General features: G+C 46.0%; 1 protein-coding gene across 3 annotated transcripts in view; it reads left to right on the top strand.

The window, feature by feature from the left end:
- The window catches only part of INPP5F (inositol polyphosphate-5-phosphatase F), an 88595-nt gene that overhangs the window by 56128 nt on the left and 9699 nt on the right, over nucleotides 1–22768 (top strand). For 2 of the 3 annotated variants that reach the window (XM_084757626.1, XM_084757627.1), the window contains exons 7-15: nucleotides 3290–3488; nucleotides 4068–4247; nucleotides 5517–5584; nucleotides 9664–9788; nucleotides 10730–10807; nucleotides 12003–12123; nucleotides 13350–13478; nucleotides 16125–16242; nucleotides 18469–18667. In XM_084757626.1, the coding sequence (XP_084613752.1) occupies nucleotides 3290–3488; nucleotides 4068–4247; nucleotides 5517–5584; nucleotides 9664–9788; nucleotides 10730–10807; nucleotides 12003–12123; nucleotides 13350–13478; nucleotides 16125–16242; nucleotides 18469–18667 (1217 nt within the window). The other variant, XM_084757628.1, reaches the window with a different exon arrangement.

Below are 22768 nucleotides of genomic sequence, written 5' to 3'. Positions count from 1 at the left end.
ATAACGTCCATAGAGTTCCTGTAAAGATGAGTTATTATTGTTTTACATCCACTGGGAATGCAGAAGCCTAGCGTGCTGTAATGATACCATTCCGGTTTTTCTTCTGGGGTTTGGGTAGATGGATCGATCTTTAAGGCCTGACTAGTACTGCAGTGCTTAGGGAAAACTGCAGGATATGAGGAGAGGACTGCGTGGAGTTCTCTGTTATGTTTTATATTTTATTTGTGTGCGTGTGAGTGTGTACGTGTGTGTGTGTGTGTGTGTGTGTGTGTGTGTGTGTGTGTGTGTGTGTGTGTGTGTTTGCCCACACACATGCCATATGTGTAGAGGTCAGAGGATAGCTATTTGGAGTTGGGTCTCTCTTCACTGTGGGATGCAGGGATTGAACTTAGGTCGTCAGGCTTCCTCAGCAGGTGCCTTTGCCCTCTGAGCCAGCCTTCCTGCTCCCTGCTCCCTTTCTGATTTGATGGTTACTTTCTTCTTTTTCTTTGTGCAGAAGTACTTGAGTATGTTTTTTTTTTTGTTTTTTTTTTTTTTTTGGTCACTGTGATCAGGACGTCTGGGATGGGCAGATTGAGGGAAGAAGAGTTTATTCTGGCTGATGATTGCAGAGAATTCAGTATGTCATTGTGTCAGATAAAGCATCTTGTCATGGTGGGCCAGGCAGTAGAGAGACAGGAATACCGACCTGCACCTCTCCCCTGTATATGGTCTGATACCACCCACATTCAAGGCACATCTTCCCTTTGTAGGTAGTTCTTTCTAGAAACACCCAAAGATGCTCCAGAGATCTGACTCATCTTCTGGGTGATTCTAAGCCCTGTCTCATGACTAACGTCAGCTCCTGTTGTATATGGTGGAGAATAACACTGAGGGCTCCTGTGTGCTGTGTGCTGTGGACACTGAGCACTAGACAAAAGTAATGGCACATCATCACCATTTTTTTAGCCTTTCAGTTATCTTCCTTGTTCCATTTCCCCTTTACCGATGGTTCATAACACTTACTGGCTTCTTATCTAGTAGCAAGTCGAGCCAGATAGCCACCATATCGCTTCTGAGGCTGAGTCACAGGCTGTTCTTAGCTCTCTGATACTGATCATGCTGTGACCCTCATAACTCACTGACAGGAGAGAGATAAGCTGTTTATAATGAGTATTTGTGTTTATGATGAAAATGTGGAATTTTAGTGCTTGGTGAGCTTTTGTCGGATTTTTAAAGCTGATGACTTAGGATGATGATGACATTTGGAAACATACGTTTCTATGATCCTGTCAAGAATCTTGGATTTATGGCTAGAATGAAAGTACAAGGAGCGAGACTAAAGGTAAGAGTGATGAATGCAGGCCAACGCAAGCCAGCCCTCCGCCTCACTGTTTCCAGCCCTGAGCTCCCAAAGAGCTGGTGAGCAGAGAACACAAAACAGAACGAAGCTGTGAAGTGAGTGTGACCCTAAGCACATAGTGACAAAAGGAAAGGTAGACTTGAAGCCACTGTAGATGGCTGTGGTGCTGCAAGTCTGCAATCCCAGCACTCAGGGAACTGCGATGGGAGGATTGTGAGTTCCAGGCCAGCTTGGGATACATAGGGAGACCCTGTCACAAGACAATGTTTTGAGTGTTTTATTATTGTTTTGGTGGTGATGATGCATATGAGTGTGTGTGTGTTCATGCATGTGTGCACATATGTGTGTGCACATGTGAGTGTGTGTGTGTGTGTGTGTGTGTGCACGTGTGTACATGTGGAGGTCAGATGGCATGTCAGATGTTGTTTCTCAGGCACCTGGTTTCTTTAGAGACAGGGTCTCTCACTGGCCTGGCCCTCCCCGTGTAGGCTAGGCTAGGCTAGCCAGATGGTGAGCCCCAGGGACCCACCTGCCTCTACCTCCCAGCAGTAGTTACAAGCATGTGCCCACACCTGGCTTTTAACACAGATGCGCTTTCCTGGCTGAACTTCTTCTCAGTCCTATCCTGCTGTTTTTGAGACAGGATTTCCTATAGCAGATCTGGTGTCAAACATGTAGCAAAGAATGGCGCTGAACCTTCTGTCATGGCTCTACCTCTAGCACTTGGTTTGAGGTCTGAGTATGTTTAATTTAGAAGAAGAAATCTCTGAACAGTGCCCTCCCAGTTATGCTAGATGACGTTTTTAAAACAAGACATTTATGGAAATGCTCCCTCCTTTTCATTTGCTATTCTGATTTGAGGCTGGTGTTTCTCTAGAGTAGACTGAAGTTCAGCTGCCGCTGAGACAGAGCTCGGTTGTACAGTGTTTTCTTGGCATGCCCGGGCTCTGGCTCTGATTCCCAGAAGTGAGAACCACACAACTGAGCACGGTGGTGCGTGCCCAGCATGTAGGACCACCAGAAGTCTAGAGCCTGAGTGAGGTACAGAGCGAAGCTCTACCTCAAAGATGCAGGGGGAGATGGCTCAGTAGGGAAACCAGAGGCCCTGGCTGTGGTTCTCACCGTCCCCTGTAAGTCCAGTTTCAGGGGATCTGACACCATCTTCTGGCCTTTGCGGGCACCTGGTGCACGTACAGACGAACAGGCAGATACCCATAAAAATAAACAAATTTTTGTTTGTTTGTTTGTTTGTTTGTTTTTTGAGACAGGGTTTCTCTGTCTAGCCTTGGCTGTCCTGGACTCACTTTGTAGACCAGGCTGGCCTCGAACTCACAGAGATCCACCTGTCTCTGCCTCCCTGAGTGCTGGGATTACAGGTTTATGTCATCATGCCCAGCTAATATACAAGTTATTATTATTTAAGAATAAACTGTATTGTAATGAAATGATCGGGATTGGTTTCATTTTGTTATAGGCTAATGCAATTGGGGATTGAAAATCATCTTTAAACCTTTGCTTTGCGATACCATGAGGAATACTTATAAGAGCTACATTTGTTAACTACCCTATGGCAGGCACTGTCCTTTACTTTACATGTGCTGTTGATTATTCACAACAGCCTTATGAGGCGGTAGTAGTCCCATTTTGCAGAGGAGAACACTGAGGCGTAGTGAGGTGAGTGAGCTTCTGTCAGTGAGTTTGTGGGTGGTGGAGCTTGAGTTTCTGCAGAACAGTCTGGCACCCGGGCTGTGCTCCCTGACACTCGGCTCTTAAGAAAACCACTGTCAAGGACAGGGAAGACTCTCCTCCTCCCCCGATGCCCAGTACGTAGAACATGGGGCTGAGACAGGGCTTGTGTTGCGCTAGGCGGCCGGCGGCCGGCAGTTTGCGTGGACTGGTACTTGGTGCGGTACAGAGTATAGATGACAATGTCCATTTCCACCCTAGACTCCAGACGTGGACTTCTGGGTCATCCCCATTATCCAGGGCTTCGTGCAGATTGAAGAGCTCGTGGTTAACTACAGCGAGTCATCAGACGATGAGAAGAGCAGCCCCGAGACCCCACCTCAGGACTCCACCTGTGTTGATGACATTCACCCACGCTTCCTAGTGGCTCTCATATCTCGCAGAAGTAGGCACAGAGCAGGTAAGAGCGTGCAAGTCAGATGCGGGATGGAAAACGGAGATGCTGCGGACATGCTGAAAATGCAAATGACAGCCATGGACTTGAAAGCACAGTTAGCTCCAACCTCTAAATGCTGTGATGCAATTAAAGACTGATTTCTACAGTAGAGGAGCGGGGAAGTTAGCAAACCAGACGGAGTAGGCGGCATGCAGACAGACGATAAGAAAGTCACTTGGGATGTGTCACCGTGACCAGTCCTTTCAGAGTGCTAACTGACCCCTTTGGGAAAACTGTTGCCTTTCACTCAAAGGCTCCAGCTTAGCAGTGCCGGGTCCCGCTGTGGTCTTGGGGATGTTGGTGTTTACCTGTGGGTTGTGTGTATAGGCTTCCAAGGCCTTCGAAGCACAATCTAGTCAGACAGTGCCGGGTTCTTTTGTTTTGTTGAGGGTTTTGCTATACAGCCCCAGGCTGGCCTTGAACTTGCAATTCTCTTGCCTCAGCCTGCAAGAGCACAGAAATAGCAAGCGTGTGCTCCAGCACCAAGCCAAGCTAAGCATGTTTTTTATAACTTTTGCTGCCTTCTGTTTAATTTTCTCCCAGGAATGCGCTATAAACGAAGAGGAGTGGATAAAAATGGAAATGTTGCCAATTATGTGGAGACCGAGCAGCTGGTTCATGTCCATAACCACACCCTGTCATTCATTCAGACTCGGGGCTCCGTGCCCGTCTTTTGGAGCCAGGTTGGGTATCGCTATAATCCAAGACCTCGGCTGGACAAAAGTAAGCATAGCAATTATTTGTTCTGCAGGTGAAGATTTCAATGAGAATTTTTTTATTCTTTTTTCTTTTAAATATCAGTTGCCAGCCAGGTGTGGTGGTGCACGCCTTTAATGCCAGCACTCAGGAGGCAGAGGCAGGTGGATCCCTGTGAGTTCGAGGCCAGCCTGGTCTACAAAGTGAGTTCCAGGATAGCCAGGGCTACACACAGAGAAACGCTGTCTCGGAAAAAAAAAAAAAAGAAAAAGAAAAAAAAAATATCAGTTGCCAGATTGGGGTTAAGTTTGTTTCATTTAAAGCAATAATTCGCAGGGTTGGGATTTGGCTGAGGTATAGTTTCCTGACCAGTCTGCTAAGGCCCTGTTCAATCTCTGTCGTGAGAACAACAACAAAAGCCAAGCCTCCCTCCCACCATAACGCGTTCTCACCGGTGACAGTGTCCTCACCGGTGACAGTCAGGTGGTCATAGACTCAGGACTAAGTCCTTCGTTGGATGTTGCAGTTTCTCCGGCTCTGCAGAAAAACACCTCATTTCAGATGCTGTTTGTTTGTTTAGGTTTTTCAAGACAGGGTTTCTCTGTGTAGCCTTAGCTCTGAGTGCTGGGATTACAGACGTGTGCCACCACACCCGGCTTCATTTCATATTCTGAACTGCTGCTGCTTTGAAGCTTATCGTTTAGAACATTTAACTCTGGGAAAAGATGAATGCAGCCAGTGTCTGAAGACGCAGGGAGAATGTTAACTAGATGACAGTGCACAGGAAACCAGTTAGAGGTGCTTTAAAAAAAAATAAATAAAAGATTTAATTTCTTAGACTATTTTAACCTTAGTACCAAATTATCATTTTTGTTTTCTTATTATAAGTCACATGAAACCTTTACTGAAAGGGAGGGTATGTGTGAGTGCATGCCTGTGTGTGTGTGTGTGTGTGTGTGTGTTTACAACTTCACAGTTGGCACTTTCAGATATTTTAGCTCAGTCTAATTGGAAAAACAAAAATTTTAGTTTGAAAAATGATGGTTAGGCAGTCTTTCATTTAAGTTGTCAATAAATTATTAAAAAGGAAAAATGGGCCTGGCAGTGGTGGCACACTCCTTTAATCACAGCATCCCAGAGGCAGGTGGATCTCGGTGAGTTCAAGGACAGCCAGAGCTACACAGAGACGCCCTGTCTGGAAAAACAAAACACAAGCAAACAAGAGCTGGAGTGGGGCGCACTGACCTGTCACAGCGTGGGAAAGAGGAGAAATAGATTTGTGTTGCTTCTTTGCAGGTGAGAAGGAAACGGTTGACTGCTTCTGTGCCCATTTCGAAGAACAACTGAAAATTTACAAAAAACAGGTGGGCTTTGATATGTCATAAGAAACATTTCCTGAAATGTATAACCCATGAAAGAAACCAATGTACTGTTCATAATTAGACAGGTGCATTAAGCATAAAGGTTAAACATGAGTGAGGTAAGAACGCTGGGAGTCAGGTGCCTCGGATTGTTTGGAGACCACAGCATTAGGTGCTGTCCGTTCTCACCGCCTGGGATAGCATCTCAGGACCACACACGGAAAGCAGAGTGGGCTGAAAACCGCTGGGTTGAAAACAAGGGCAACAACTTTGCTACAAGATTAGTAATTGAAAGTAATGCTGTTGTCTATTAAGAATGGCCAATCTGACTGTGTACTGACATGGGAGTCATTTTCCAGGCCAGCCTGGTCTACATAGAGAGTTCCAGGCCAGCTAGCCAGGCAAGGCATCGAGAGCCTGTCTCAAAGAAAAGGAAAGGAGGGGAAACACTGAGTTCCTGGCTTATGGGTAGAGACACAGTGGTGAAGGACTCAGTTCTTAATATTTAGATATCATGTAGTTTCAATCACAGACTCATAGGGAACAGGAAGAAAAAAATCAGGAAAGACAAAGCAATCATTATTTAATAATCACATTAAAGTTTAGATAGTTTTATAATGGATAAAGACAGCTATTTGCTTTTAAAAATAGAAACTCAAATATTGCTAGCAGCAGCATTAGTTAGTACAGGTACTTTGAATGTTATTATCAATGAAAACAAAGCATGCTAATCCTTAACTGAACTTGGTTTTGGTACCCACTATCCATCTAGCTTATATAAAAATAGTTTTAAGAAAGACTCCGAAAGCGAAAGCTAATAAACATTGAAGACAGCAGAGTGTGTCTTTGAGTCATAAGCAGGATTTACGAAAGCACTTACTTTATCTTCCTGTGTGTCAAATGTATGGTTGCCTATCACATTCTATTAGTCACTTGGTAAGGAGTAATGCCCATCTACGAAACGGTTATTTTGGGCTGCAGAGATGTCTCAGTGACTAAGAGTGTGTAGTGCTTTGCAGCAGACCTGAGTTTGAGTCCCAGCCCCCACTCAGCCCTCTGTTACTCCAGCTACCGGAGAGATCTGGCGTCTCCTGCCTCCTTGTGTGGACTACACGCAACACCATGCACCAAGCACCTACAATCATACACAGATACACATAATTAGAAAGAAACAGCTGGGCATGGTGGCACACACCTGTAATCCCAGCAGTTGGGAGGCTGAGGCAGGTGGATCGCTGTGAGTTCGAGGCCAGCCTGGTCTACAAAGTGAGTCGAGGACAGCCAACGCTACACAAAGAAACCCTGTCTCGAAAAACCAAAACCAAACCAACCAACCAACCAACCAAAGAAATGTGCTGGCATATGCCTTTAATCCCAGCACTCAGGAGCCTGGGGCAAGAAGACCTCTGAGTCTGAGGCCAGCCTAATCTATATAGTGAGCTCCATGACAGCCAGGACTAAAGAGAGAAACCCTATTTCAATAAACAAACAAAAAAAAATAGTTAAAAAAAAAAAGTAACGGGGAGATGGCTCCATGGGTAAAGTACACAGTGCACAGATAGGAGGACATGGGCCTGGAGCTCACATACAGTCAGACGCTGCCTTGTGTCTGTAATCTCAGCTCTTTAGGTGAGCTGGATGTGGGGAAAGGAGAATCCTAGAAGCTAGTGGGCCAGCCAGCTGGCATGTGCAGCTGCAGAGAACACAGATGCTGCCCCAAACAAGGCAGAAGGCCAGAAGCAAGATCCAAGGTTGACCTCTGACCTCTGCACATGCACTGTGCTGTGCATTTACCACACAAAGACATGTACATGTACAAAATAACACTAGCCACAATGGAAAAGATTAACTTAATTTTGACTTTAAATGTTCTTATTATTATTTCTGACTATACACAATAGAAACTCATATGCATAAAATTTTAAAGTATTTTTTTAAAAAACGTTATGAAGAGAATGAAAGGAAATTCAGAAAGTAGGAGAGGCTGGAGAGCTGGCTCAGTGGGTAAGAGCGTATGCTGCTCTCGCGGAGGTCCTAGGTTAGACACCTAGTAGGCACATGGAGGCTCACCACTGTGGGTGTCTCTGGTTCCAGGGACTCTGACACTGTCATTTGACCTCTCTGGGCACCAGGCACACACATGACACGCATAGATACATATAGGCAAAACACATTTAAAATAAATGTTTGATAGTTAATCTTACAGTATAGTTAAATATCTTCTTTTTTTGAAGTATATAATGCAGGTTTATTGGAAGCAGCTCTCAGCTGCCATGCAGCTGGGGGTGCGGAGGGGAGGAGGAGAGACAAAGAGAGAGGGGAGAGCGAGAGCGAGAGAGGAGCACTTACATGTCCTCTAAGCCCACTAAAAATGATGTACAATACAAAAGAGAACTGGAAAAAAATAATTGAACAGAATCTTTATGTAAAAAGATATTTTATAAAGCCAAAAAAACATGTGAGAAGGTGCGCCATCACATTAATCATCAGGGAAATGCAAATTAAAGCCGTGACTCACACACCGAGGTGGCTGAAGTAAAAAAGATGAAAAGATGAGAAACACCAAGTACGGGAAAGGATGGAGAGCAATTAGCACTTAAATAGAGGACGTGTCTACGACTGTGTTCAGTCAGGGGCGCTCACGCAGGAACACTGCAGCATCTGAGCAAGGCTGTCCAGGGAGCTGCGTGGGATTGTGTGTGCTCAGGAAAACAATTTGGTCTTATTCCACATTATAATTCCTTAACATTGATTCATGGATTAATAATAGTCCTAACTGTAAGTAGCATTAGGATGAATAAGCCATATTTAAATGTAACACAAAATCGTGGAAAAGAGCAACGCAACACTGAGGCGTGCAAGCCAAGGAAATGACGTCTTCCCACGCACGTCCCCTGCTCCCTGTTGACTCGTATCAATTTCTAGGTGTGTGCACTGAGCAGACGGCTCCTGCTTCCAGCGGCAGCCTGGCAGTGCTCATTTGTCTGTGTTATCTGTGTCCCTCTCCTGGGTAATTGCTTTCTGCAGTGAGAGGCCCATCGTCAGTGTGACTCACTCGTCGTGACAGCATTGCTCTAGCCCATAATTGGTTTAGGCTGGGGCTGTTGACAGATGGTGGATGATGTGCAGAAAGCGCCCTGCTGTAATAAAACATATCCCGGAACCAACAGTGCCCCTGAGGTTGTCGTGTCTGGATCTGATGCAGGACTTTCGCAGCTATCTCAGGACTGTGAATGAGTCAGGAGGATGTTTATCCAGTATGCTGCCAGGAAGAGTCAAAAAAGATAGAGGGAATGGCCGAACAGAAAGGCAGAAAGACCCAGAGTCCTCCATGGTTTCTGGAGTCACTGAATTGAGCTGCTACTTCCAGCCTGGCTCTGAGATTTGAGTCGGCGATGTATTGTTTGTATCAAAAATTACCCGACACTAGCACATTCACAGTGAGCTCAGGTCAGAAGGAGATGCACACGTATACTGTTCCGCAGTAGTCAGGTTTTACTTGTCTCTGGCTGTTAGCCTTTACCCACTGATGGACCTTTAGAATATACCAGAACTCAGCCAAGCAGAGGTGGCACACACCTTTAATCCCAGCACTCAGGAGGCAGAGGCAGGAAAGTTTCTGACTTTGAGGCCAGCCTGGTCAACAGAGTGAGGTCCAGCCTAGGCTACCCAGTAAGTTCAAGGCCTGGGCTACATTAAAAACTCAGTTTAAAAAAAAAAAGTTGGGTGTGGTGGTGCATGCCTTTAATCCAGCACCTGGGAGGCAGAGGCAGGCGATCTCTGTGAGTTCAAGCCAGCCTGGTCTACATAGCAAGTTCCAGGTCAGCCAGGGCTACATAGTGAGACTCTGCCTCAAGAAAGCAAGAAAAGCAAGTAATCCAGAGCACAGAGCTGGCAAGATGGCCACATAAATGGGGGGGAGGGGGAAGCAGCCACTACACAGTGGTTCTCTAACCTTCCCCCTGTACCCAGGCATGTCCTCGTGGACTCAGGGCTTCGCTCCGTCAGACCTGTTCTCTTGGGTCAGTAGTCTGTGTCTAGATCCATCTTGGTTTTGCTGTCGCTCTTCTTCATCCTCGCAGGTCATTATTAACTTGGTAGACCAGGCTGGGAGGGAGAAGATTATTGGCGATGCTTACCTGAAGCAGGTGCTGCTCTTCAACAACTCGAAGCTCACCTACGTCTCCTTTGACTTCCACGAGCACTGGTGAGGGTCTTGCTGAGAGGGCAGGACTTGACGTTCTCTCCTCTCTCCTGGGAAGGACGACGCCCTTTCCTCTGCTGAGAAGGGAGGAGGGTCATGTGTACTCGCTGTCGGTCTTTGTGAGCTTTGCTTGGACCGGGCCGTTAAGTTGTTGCCCCAGAGCATTTTCAGTCTTTCTGTTCCAAAATGTATCGTGAACTCAAGTTCCAGTTTTGGCTTCTAAGCGCAGCCGCGCGAGGACAAAGGCATCATGCTGTCTGTCCCTCTGCTCTGATTGGTCAGTGATAGCTGGCTTCGGCTGTACAGGGTTGTAGGGACAGAGGCTGCTGTTGGTAATGTCACTGCGTCTGAACGTGTGCTCTCAAGTGCAGATTCTATAGAATGTACACTAGTATCAACATCATCTATATGCAGTAGCAGTTCTTTTAAAGACTTTTGAGCTACTTTAAAGTTCCTAAGGAGCTGGCAAGATGGCTCAGTGGCTAAAGACACTTGCTAATGAGCCTGAGCACCTAAATTTCATCCCCAGAACTTACACGGTAGAGAGGACCAGCTCCTGAAAGTTGCCATCTGACCTCCATGTGTGCACACACACAGACTAAGTAATAAAATATGATTTCAATACAAAAGGAGTATTATCTTAATAATATTTTTTTTGGTTTTGTTTTTGAGATAAAGTCTCACTTCACTATAGAGCCCTGGCTGGCTTTAAGCTCTTGGAGTTGTCTCTGCCCCTCAAATGCTGGGTTTAAAGGTGTGTTCCACCGTACTCAGCGGTTGTTTGTTTTGGTGCTGGGGATTGAAACCCACGTGTGCCAGGCAAGTGCTCTAACACTAAGCTACGTCTCCAGCCCCCTTTATCTTAAGTAAACTAAAAAAAAAAAAAAATTCTGTTATATACTAAATATTGCCTTTTGGTTTTTGTTTTGGGGAATGGGATTTAGCCGAGGAATGAAGTTTGAAAATGTTCAGACCCTAACGGATGCCATTCACGACATTATTCTTGACATGAAGTGGTGTTGGTAGGTATTTGTATTCATTGCTTTTCTGTAGCTGTGAAGAGACACTGTGACCAAGGCAACTTATAAAGAAAACACTTCATTTGGGGTTCATGGTTCCAGAGGGTTAGAGTCCATGACACTGTGACATCATCATGACATCACCATGGCGGGGAGCGTGGCGGCAGTGGCAGGCAGGTGCAGGCCACACCTCCTCCAGCAAGGCCACACCTCCTAACCCTTCCCAAACAGTTCCTCTGATTGGGGATGAAACACTCACATATATGAGCTTATGGGGCCATTCTCATTCAAACCACCACGATGTTTCACAAAAAGTTGTTTTGACTCGTCATGTGTTCATCTAATACAGCTAAGCATCATCAGAACAGCATCATGCAGACAGTGTGTGTGCATGCGTGTATGTGTGTGTGTGTGTGTGTGTGTGTGTGTGTGTGTGTGTGTTCCCTGCTTAGTTTACTTCCTTTTCACTAGGCAGTGCTGCCTGTAGACAGGGAGCAGCGTCAGATGGCTAGAAAATGGAGTAGAAGAGGTTGCTGCTGCGCTTAAAGGACCTAAACTTGTTCCTCTCACTGTGGTCTCCATTCTGTTTTTCTCCTTTGCCATCCCTCACATGGGAAGGGGAGCTTAAAAGTATTCAGTCTTTAGGCATTTTGAAATTAACAGAGAAGGAAAAGATGCCCAGACTCCAGGAGGTAGATGTAAGGAGGAGGGGGAAAAAAATCATCTTAAAACCAGCAGTGAACATTTGATTAGATGTTAAGGCGACACAGGTGGCTGAGGAATTAGAGGGCACAGGCTTCCTGTGTGACTCCTCGGCAGGTGGTGGGACCGATGATTGTGCCTGAGAAGGTTCCACTTGGAGGAAGAACAAGGCGTGTTTAAAATGTTTATAATTGTGTGCAAATGCCGTGCCTGGGGTTGTGGCAGCTCTGCATCTTCAGAGGGAGGGAAGCTACTTGCTCTCTGGTGTTCTTACCTGGGGTTCTGAGTTCTCCAGTGGGGGATGGCAGTGCCGCGCTGCCAAGTTACTTTGTGGTTGACTGTAAGCCCTATGGGGCACTGGGTGCAGCCTGGCATGTGAGGGAGTTCCTACCCGCTTGCCGGCGAGTGCTGCTGCTGGTGCCCTGTTTTTAAGAATTGTGGTTTTTGAAAACTTTTTTGAAGTTTTGTAAATTAATCCCACCTTTCTCTTGACAAGGGTTGATCAAGCTGGGGTAATATGTAAGCAAGAAGGGATTTTTCGAGTTAATTGCATGGACTGCCTGGATCGCACCAACGTGGTGCAAGCTGCCATTGCACGAGTGGTCATGGAACAGCAGGTAATCTGGAGTCCGTTTGATTCTAAATATTCACTTTAGAATGGCTTAAACTTCATATGTAAGTAAATAGGGAAACTACTTTTTAGAGTTCAAATATTTTGTAGAACATTTTTAAATCATGCAGATTGAAAAAAAAACCCTGGGAAATGTAACTTAGAGGTAAGTAGAATGTGGTAGCATTTTGTTAAATACTCAACTTGGAAACATTTTAAATGTGTTGGGAAGCATTGTGTGGTCATTTACCCTTTTTCTCTGGGCTTCAGCCCCATGCTTCTTTGTTTGAGGCTGGGAGTCTGCATGCCCCATTTCAGTGTGGCTGGTGCTGGCAGCACGAGGTCGGGGTGGCGCTGGTTGGAGACCTGAACCAGAGAAGTCCATGATCAGGGATGGAAAGGGACAAGGCCCTTACCCTGTGGCACTCCTGTTATGGATGGCTCTCTGGGACTCGCTGGTTCCTTCCCCTTCCCCTGGTGCCTCGGCTCTGAGGATGGCAGCTGCTGCTTCCCCTGATTGGTTGGGACCTGTGTCTCATTGTCAGTCTTTTAGCTCCCTAACACCTGCTACCCAGCGTCCTGCGCTACAGTCCAAAGTGGAAGCAACTACTGTAGTTCTGATTTGCGTCCCTGCCCCTGTAGAGTCTGTGACTGTTCACTGAGGACTCTGTGCTCTCCTCTGAAAGCACATTTAGTAAGGATCTTGAATTTCAGCCCTTACGGAAGATACTGACTCCAGGAAACCTCCCCAAACCTGAGTCTTAGCAGCTTTTTTGTTGTTAACAGGGTTAGTGGGGTACAGAGGGTTGCTGGGATGAGTGAGATAACTCAGGTTAAGAAAAACAAAACAAACAACCCCCGGAAACCCTTGAGCTCTGCCCCGGCACGGTTACAGTTCCTTAGCTGCTCTTCGTGTTGCTCTTTGCTTGTGGTTTTCTGGTATCTGGTTCCACTGCTTAGACAGGTTTAAAATAGGCAAAATGTAATAGTAATGACCTGCACATTAAAAAAATTAAAACAGGGTAAGTATTATACTCATTTAGCTATAGTAACTGACAGTAGTATTTTCTTTAATAATGATTGTTTTTGAAATGGGGTCTCCTTATGTACCTCTGGCTGGCCCAGAGCTCACAGAGATCCACCTGTGACCCCATCTTCCACGAGATGGGATTAATGGGGTGCATCATGCTGTGTTTCTCAGATACTATTTACCCACCAATATGTTTATTTTAGCTTAAAAAACTAGGTGTGATGCCCCCAGAGCAGCCACTACCTGTGAAATGTAACCGAATCTACCAGATAATGTGGGCTAACAATGGTGACTCCATCAGCAAGCAGTACGCGGGGACAGCTGCTCTGAAGGTAACTTATCTGTAGTAGGCACTGCGGATCAGTGTATCTGAGGTGCAAAACCAACTTTGTTTTCTATTTAAAAAAAAAAAAGATACCTGCGCTCTAGATGATAGGTGTGTGGTTGGTTTCTCCCCTGACTATGGCAGGAGTCTGTGTGGACCTGAGGGGAGCACATTGTCCCTGGAGAGGCTGCTCCTTCTGAGGGGTCCCATGTTGCTGTAGCTCCCAGGTTCTTAGGGGAATCTGGAAATCTGAAGCTTTCTGTGCATTTATTTTGTTCTGAGACAGGGTCTTACTATGTAGCCCCGGCTGTCTTAGATTCCACCATGTAGGCCTAACTGTCCTCAAAGTCACAGAGAGCCTCCTGTTCCTGCCTCCCTACGCACCAACATGCCTGGCTGCGCGTGCATTTTAAAACTGTAAACAGACAAACCATGTCTACTAGGACCTGCCCTGTCCTGGGATGCTCGTGTCTTCTCTGAATGTGAGTCTTAAGCCTGCCTCTTACCGTATGACCCTGGCCAAGTCACTTATCCACTCCATCCTGCTAATTGTTAAGTGGGAATACCAGGCCCTCTGTGGCAGGCTGTTACAGGCTACTGACTATTTCCTGACACGAAGTGTGTATTGATTGGTTGCTTTATCAGTGTTTGTTGTTATAAATTAAGTTCCATGAAGAGCCTACAAAGCTATTCCTCACAGACCCTTAAATGTAGATATAGCCCCTGGTAACAAATTCTCAACTTGTGGACGCTCTTCATGGGCAACAGAAAGCGGCTCAGCCAGCTTAAATTAGGTTTATGTTGATTTCCCTTCAGGATGCTGTTTCATCTAGAACCATATCACCTCTAACAAAGTGTAGCTTGGTTGGTAGAGCACTTGCCTGGAGTGCGTGAGGCCCGGAGTTGATTCCCAGCAAAACCCAAACCAAACAAAATAAGTTGGACCAAGGGTTCAACAGACTTCGGCTTTTTTAGGTTTTGGTTGAGTAATACATATTAAAAACCTTCTGTTTTTATGATAAGGCCTCTGTGTAGGCCAAGCTGGAACTAGTAGTGTGAGCCACCTCATCTGGCTGGGCGTATGTCTGTGACTTTCATTGAAGACCAAGCTGGCCTTGGACTCAGAGACCAACCTGACTCTGCCTCCTGAGTGTTGGGATTAAAGGTGTGGGCCACCGCTAGTATCTGACTTAACAATGTTTTTTTATTAATTAAAGAAAATAATCTTACAAGTCCTTATCCAAGCACTACTTTATTTTTTTCTTTGAGTTAGAGTTCGTCGGCGTCCACATGCATGCCCTGCTATGTGCCCATGTTGCTGCACCAGGACTGCATGAAAGTGGCCAGCTTGTTGTCAGTATGCTTTTCCTGAAAACTGTCAGTTTTAGGGCACACCTGCAGCCTGCAACCTCCTGTGACCAAGGCAACTCTTATAAGAAGAAGTTTTTGCTTTTTTGTTTTGTTTTGTTTTGGTTTTTGGTTTTTTGAGACAAGATTTATCTGTATAGCTTTGGCTGGCCTGAATTCCTTTGTAGAGTAGACCAAGTTGGCCTCGAACTCACAGAAGCCCCCCCCCCCATTCCAGTGCAGGGATTACAGGCATGTGCCACCATGCCTGGCATAAAAAGAAGTATTTATTGGGAGCTGGCTTACAGTTTCCTAGGTTTAGTCTGTTAGCATCATGGCGGGGAGCGTGGCAGGTGTGCTGCTGGAGAGCAGCTGAGCTCTACGCCCTGACCTGCTGGCAGGGGGAGACTAGACCTGGTGTGGGCCAGCCTGGGTGGCACACCTCCTCCAATAAGTTTGCAGGAGCGCAGCGTGTTTCTGAGATTGTCACGGGTAAAACTAATGGTCTGGTATAGGGCTGGGGGCTGTACCTTCCTTATCTTTGAGTCACTTTAAGTCACTACCTCTCTATTAATGGCCTCATTCTGAGACTAGGTTAGGAACTCTGGTCTCCATGGACTGCACGTGGACATGGACACACACACACACACACACACACACACACACACACACACACACACACACACGTTAAATCTCATTACAACAAACTCTAGAGAACTATCCATATCTTCCCACATCAGAAAAGCTGCTTTTGAAAGCTGGGTAGAGTGGCGCACGCCTGTAGTCCTAGCTCCTGGGCAGGGTGGCGCACGCCTGTAGTCCTAGCTCCTGGGCAGGGTGGTGCACGCCTGTAGTCCTAGCTCCTGGGCAGGGTGGCGCACGCCTGTAGTCCTAGCTCCTGGGATGTGCAGGCAGGAGGATCGAGGTCAGGTCACTCTTGGCTCCAGAGTTAGGCAAGTTGAGGCTACGTGAGAAAATGTCTCAGATCCTTTCCTCCACCCTCTAACTTTTTGTTTGGAATATATACCGGTTTGAGCCTGGACAAATCTTTTTTATCTTTTTAGTACTTGTTATATAGTTGGTTTTGTCTTAGAAATTCTGTAAGTTGCCAGGAATGGCTTTTCCCTAAAGGGCCATTTATCTGAAGGCTTGATGCCATGAATAAATATTACATAAAATTATTTGGCATGCTGAAATCAGAGTCAAATACTAGTATATATTTCCCGTCTTGAACTGAAAGTTCCAAAGACTTTTGAGACCATTCTTACATTTGAGTAGAATTCCACAGTTACCTTTTCTTTGACAGGGCGACTTCACCAGGACGGGAGAGAGGAAGTTGGCAGGAGTCATGAAGGATGGCGTTAACTCTGCGAATAGGTACTACCTCAGCCGGTTCAAGGATGCTTACAGGCAGGCCGTCATCGGTAAGGATGCTTACAGGCAGGCCGTCATCGGTAAGGAGGGAGGCTCCCCTCCCTAAGACCACGGTCCCTTCTGCAAGTGAGAGGTTGCAGAATTCAGCTTCTTGCACGTATTGTGTTTTGTACTGTACTTGTGTTTCTAATATATCAAATTCAAATTTTCACAGTCTTAGCGTTTGACAGATGTTTTTGGCTAGAGCAACAAAGGAACATACAATTCCATATGTATTAGTTTGTTACTCAAGTAATAGAAAAACGGGCTTGAAGGTGCTAGTGTGGGGGACATAGGACCCCAAAACCTCAGCATGTAGAATCTTCATATTCATTGGTTTTCCCTTTTGCTCAGGCCATGTAAGCAGATGATTTTCTTTCCTGTTAGTTATTTGTCATTACAAATATACCACCATCCTTTTCCATAAGCCACAGAGTATCCTAACCAACGCACTACTTTTTAGAAGAGGAAATGGCTGGTAGATTACCCACAAAATTGCTATGTTGACATGTTAATTTGAGTTTCAAGAACATGATATTTTACAGGATTAAAGTAAAAGTAGACCATTCTGGATTAGAAACAAATATGACATAGATGGTCTATGGTCCCTAAGATTAATTTTTAGGTTCTGTTTCTTTTACCTGATTATTTTAGCGTGTGTGAAATAACCCTGAGCCAAATACCATATAGGAATTGGAGGAGCCTAACAGGAAGAAGCTGGGTTCAGAGCTGGGCTGTCACTCAGTTTTGGAGTACTTGCCTAGAGAATCTAAGGCCCTGAATTTAATCTCCATAAACAAAACAGAGAGTCTGACTCGTTTGCCAGAGGTGTACATGTACATGATATAATTAAAGACTTGGATGTTTTAGAACAGGGTCTCACGCTGTAGTGCTGCCTGACCTGGAACTCATTATATAGACCAGGCGGGCGTCAAACTCAGAGATCCACTTGCCTGCCTCTCGAGCGCTGGGGTTGAAGGTGTGCACCACATCTGGCTGAGATTTGGATGTTAGTAGTAGAGGGAAAAAGAATGTCTTGCCTCCATTGGCTGAGGCACCTATTTGTTATGTCACTGAGAAGCTGGGTTCTGCACCTGCCCCACTCCAGCTGTCTGTTCACCTTGGTCTGATGTTCGAGGGAGAAGCTAACAGTAATGGCAGCTCGTTGAGTGCTGGGAGGCCAGTGGTTAGCAGACTTTCTTCCCGCGAGCTGCCTTAGTTAGACCTCAGTGTCCGAAATGTGTTCATAATGAACAGACTCCAAGTAGCTTATTAAAGCTTTTGCTGCGTACCCCATTGGGAGGAAGTTAGTCTGTTAAAGTTTTTGCTTATTTTAGAATTAGATAGACTTGGTATTGCTGAGCTGTTAGAAGTTCTTTATGTATTAGGTATGCAAATCCCCCACAGGATGAACAGTTGTAAATGCACCCAGAGCAAGCCCCTCAGTGACAGGTGGATAGCATCTTCACTCAGGATTGGGTAATCTCCATGACGTCATCAATCAAGCTGGCTTCTCATGAGGCCCATAAAGCCAGTTCCTTCGTTTTCAGGCCCACCCTAGAATCTGCATCAGATCCATGCAGACCGTTGGCCTCACCTGCAGCCCCGTGAGCAACGCCCTCTGCAGGGTGTGTAAGCAGGGGGCGTGCCGAGTCAGCGTAAGCTTGTCTCCCTTAGTCCATTCCTACCGGCCTGTCCCCTGGGGGATTATGCTCAGTGTCACCCAGAGGGCCATCTTTCTATTAGGTACCAACTGAGACAAATGAGAACTCATCACCCAAGTCTACAGTATAATGCTCACATCTGAGATGAGGTCCATCTTGAAAGATTCGCCCTCACATGCAGTAGAGCTACTCCCAGGGCCTGTGAGGGAAACGCACAGTACTGTACACAGCACAGAGCAGGAAGCGGCTGATAATGCAGCTGAGGGTCAGCAGGCCCCGGGGAAGACATGTACAAAGACCGAGAAAGCCATGAAATTCTTCTCACCCATGAAATGTTTCCAGAAACACAGAAGTTCGTAATTTTGATGACATCTAATTTGATTTTTCTTTTTTTTTATTATATTTTTAGTATCCAGTCTAAAAAAAAAATGAGCCTGCTTTAAGGTGGAAAAGATCTATGCTTTCTGCTTTCGTTTATGGATTCTGTTGTTTTAGGTCTTAGACTCTCTTTTGTTTTCTAAAAGACACATCGGTAAAGCTAAGATGATGATAGTATTAACACTTCTACCCTAGATTTGATGCAAGGCATTCCAGTGACAGAAGATCTTTATTCCATATTTACCAAGGAGAAAGAGCATGAAGCTTTGCATAAGGAAAACCAGAGGAGCCACCAGGAGCTCATCAGCCAGCTCCTACAGAGTTACATGAAGCTGCTGCTGCCGGGGGATGAGAAATTCCACGGGGGCTGGGCCCTGATCGACTGCGACCCCAGGTGAGCCGCGGGGCCCAGCGCTCGGCCAGCTTCCTGTTCTGGGTTGAGAAGTTGTCACCGTTAGCACCAGCAGTTGTTCATGACACGTGGACTTGATCGCACCAAGCATGGCAGTCGCAGTGCAAGGCACACTCATGTTTGGTACAGAATTAAGGGAGTGCTGAAAAAAACTAGGCCATGAAAAGAAATACTTAAATACAATACTTGATTTTTTTTTTTTTAATGCCTGGAATGTTGACTCATATATGTAATCCCATCCGTTTTGAGGCTGAGGCAGGGAGACTGCTTGGGTTTGAGGTCAGCCGAGGCTACGTAAAGAGTTCCAGGACAGCCTGGGCTACATAAAGAGTTCCAGGACAGCCTGGGCTACATAAAGAGTTCAGGACAGCCTGGGCTACATAGAGAGTTCCAGGACAGCGTGGGCTATAGAGAAGTCTTGTCTCAAAAAGTGAAACAAAGTAGAACAATGTTTAAACAGTCCACTGCATCAGTATTCTGAAGAACACTCAAAACTGGGTGTTTTTGTTTAAAAAAAAAAAAAAAGTCAAGTATGAGTTGGCCTATTTATTCTATGAAAGCTTGGAACCACTTTATACCAATAAAAATAAGCGTCATTGTACCTCTTACCGATTGCACGTATGTGTGCCTCAATACAGCAGGCTGGTCTCCCGAGAGAAAGGTTTGAGGGGACCCACAGAGTGAGCTACACGCTGCCTACCTACATTTGTTAAATGCTCTAAGGCAGGCACTATGCCCAGGGTCTGCACAGACATACATGCAGGCAAAACACATACAATAAAACCAAATCTTAAAAATGATTTGAAGTGTGTTAGTAACCTGTACTCAGTGCCTCAAAATTAGGGTAAGCATGCTTTGTGAAGAGTCATTGCAACCTCTTGCAAAGACCCATGAAAATAGTGCTCACCAGTTCTGTGAAGTTAGTGGCGGAACAAGAGTTGAGTCTAGGATATGTCTTTAAGAAACGTGCAGCGTCTGGGGCTGTGGTTCCGTTGGTAGAGGCTTCCTTCCCTTATACACAAGAAGCCCTGGCTTCAGTCACTTGCACCTCATGCCTCCAAGCCCAGTCCTAGGAAGATGGAGGCAGGAGGATCAGAAACTCAAGATTATCCTCAGCTTCAAAGGGAGTGGTTGCCAAGCACTTAGAGGAACACAGTGGCTTCTGTTCCTGTTAGCTGCTAGCATGATGTAATACTTCTCCACCCCCACCCATTCCCAATTTTTAGCAAGACACACCTTGCTTCTTATTTTTCCTTTTTTGAAACAGGATCTTATTATGTTGCCCTGGCTGTCACAGGATTCTCTGTGTAGACCGGGCTGGCCTCTCACAGACAGAGATCCTCATGCCTCTGCCTCCCAAGTGCTGGCATTAAAGATCGTAGCTACCGAGTCTGGCTTACTCCCTACTGTAACAGCAGTAAAGTTTGGCTTTCTTGGTAATAGAGAGCCACTGTCTTCCGTACATCCGTGACAAGAGTTCTTGATAGAGAGTACTTCGTTAACAACAGTATGCTCGAGAGCGAGGGTGTGGACAGCCTTCTGCTCTGTGTTTGAGCTGTATAGATGGAGTGTACTCTCCAGAAAGCAGGTCCCATTTTTTTCTTCACTGGAAGTTGAAACATGCAGATCAGAGTTGGTGGATTTTTACCAAGTGGTTCTCCCTTCCAAGCATCTCATTTGCGTTGTGTCCTAAGATGCAAGCTTCAAGTCCATCCCATTTCTTCTTCCTGCTGCCCCGTCTGTAGGTGCTAACTAGCCCGTGGCTTATGTGTCTGACTGTCAGGGAGGTCGTCTTCATATATAAATTGAGCCCCAGGGTCCTTTGTGTGCCTTTTGGATTCAGGCTGAGCTTGTTTCTGTTTGAGCTTTCTTTTCATTCTGTTTCCTGAGAGCAACCCGTATCCTAGCCGTTGGTGCATCTTAAAGACCCACACCAGACTTTTATTGTTTCACATTGATTTTCATGAAACTGTTTGCCAGGCATAAATGTTTCTTTCTTCTTGTCCCTTAGGGCATCTTCGGGTGTAGGCCTCTGGGTAGGTCTCCTGGCTTTCCTTCGCTTCCTGATAATAAATGGTCTGTCTTCTGATTCTTCCTTGCGTGATGAGTCGCATAGGAGTGTACTTTTTCTGTTTCATTGGCTAAAGCCCCCACGGTCGCTCTCTTCTTCCTCTAGGGCATTAATGTAAGCTCCCTGTGTCATGTCTAAGCTAGAGGCTCACCGGGGAGCTCCACTGCTGCCCAGGGCAAGAGGGGTGTCTGAAAGGATGGTGTGCTGCTGCTCAAGGGCCTCTGTGGGGCAAGGTCAGAGCTGCAGACTTCTGGAACAGATATATGTCTGCTTTGTGACACCCACAGCTGCCTAACACTCTCCACTCGGGTCCCAGAAGGCTCTCCTCTAGGTTGGCCATGCTAGACTGGCTGAATTGCATATGAGGTTGAGGTCTTTGGCCCTTTTCCAGTATTTTTCCTGTCTCATTGTTACTGTTCTTAGAAACTTTATGGCTTTGGGATAGAAGGACTGATGGGGAGACGGTGGGCAGATGTTCTGGAGCTGGAGCTACTTAGCTCACATTTTGGCTCTTGGCTTGAGCAGGGTCATGCCGTGGTCTGTGATAAGCAATAGGGTTTTAAGTTGCAGAACCCTTTGTCTTGCGTTGATGAGTAGGGTCAGAAGTCCTCGTGTTTTACCAGCTCCTGTCTCTTAATGAGGTGCGTACACAACCAAGCCCTGTTTCTGTGGCGTTCAGGGCTTCAAGAACGTGACTCAGGCAAGCCCTTTGCCTCCTGAGCTCTACATAGCGCTGGCTCTGTGTGGTTTTGTTTTCTGTCTTTATGGGAGGTGTTTGATCGACCGGTGGCTTAGCATAGGGAGAGCTTGTTAAGGCTTAGGAGCTTTTAGGCTAGGGTGTGGGCTTAGGCTGTAGTTTCTTTAAATGTGCCGCTGGTTTTCTTTCATTTCTAAGGCTGTGTGTGTGTGTGTGTGTGTGTGTGTGTGTGTGTGTGTGTGTTTGCGTGTGTGCAGGTACCTGTGTGTGGTTTCCCTCTTCTCTCCATGAGCAACATGCTCTGGGCATCTGAGTTTTCTGTAGCATCACTGTACAATGTTTGCTAACTGGGTGCAGATCCAGATCCAGAGCTTGCTGGGTGCCTGGTGGAGGACTAGGTACTCTGGGAATGGCTACATGGCATTGGGCTCTGCTTGGGGCTCCAGCAAGTCACCGTGTGCCTGCCTCAACCATTCATCCTTGATGGACTTCTAAAATTAAAAAAAACAACAACAACTTTTTTTTTGAGGGGGTGGGTTTGACACAGGGTTTCTCTGTGTAGTCTTGGCTGTCCTAGAACTCACAGAGATCTGCCTGTCTCTGCCTTCCAAGTCCTGGGATTAAAGGTATGTGCCACCACTGCCCTGCCTTCTAAAATTTTATTGTGTGTCAGTGTGTATATATACAAGCGGCAGTGTGCATATAATCAGAGTACAACTCAGGGAGCCAGTTCCTCCCATCACATGTACCTAGGCTTTGAGTTTAGATGTATCAGGTGCCTTTTTTTTACCCCAGTCATCTCAGCAGCTGGCTTTCTCCCTTGAGACAATGTTTCTTACTGAACTTGTTGCTTGTAATTATGGCTAGACTAGCTGGCCACCAAGAGCCTTTCTCCCGTCTCTCCCAACCCCCACCTGAAGTGCTAGGGTTACAAACATGTGGATGCTGGAAATCTGAATTCAGGTCCTTATTTTTTTTTTTAACCAAGCCATCACCCTGGTCCTAGGATAATTGTATTGATACATAATTTATAAAGGACACAGTTCACCTATTTGTAGTGTAGGGTTTGGTAGTCCCCCCCTCCCCCAAGGCACGTTTTCTCTGTGTCACCCTGGCTGTCCTGGAACTCACTATGTAGACCAGACTAGGCTCAGCTTCACAGAGCTCCACCTACCTTTGCCTCCCAAGTGCTGGGATTAAAGGTGTGAGCCACCACGCCCTACTCCCTTACCTGTTTTTTCAATTGTCTTTTTTTTTTTTTAATCTATTTAAGCCAGGTGTGCTGGCATACTCTTTAGTCCCAACACTGAAAGGC

The sequence above is a fragment of the Acomys minous genome (genome assembly GCF_964271855.1).
Source record: "Acomys minous genome assembly, chromosome: 2".
Taxonomy (NCBI): domain Eukaryota; kingdom Metazoa; phylum Chordata; class Mammalia; order Rodentia; family Muridae; genus Acomys; species Acomys minous.
Note: the sequence above shows the minus strand (reverse complement) of the source record. Positions and strands in the feature narration are given on the sequence as shown.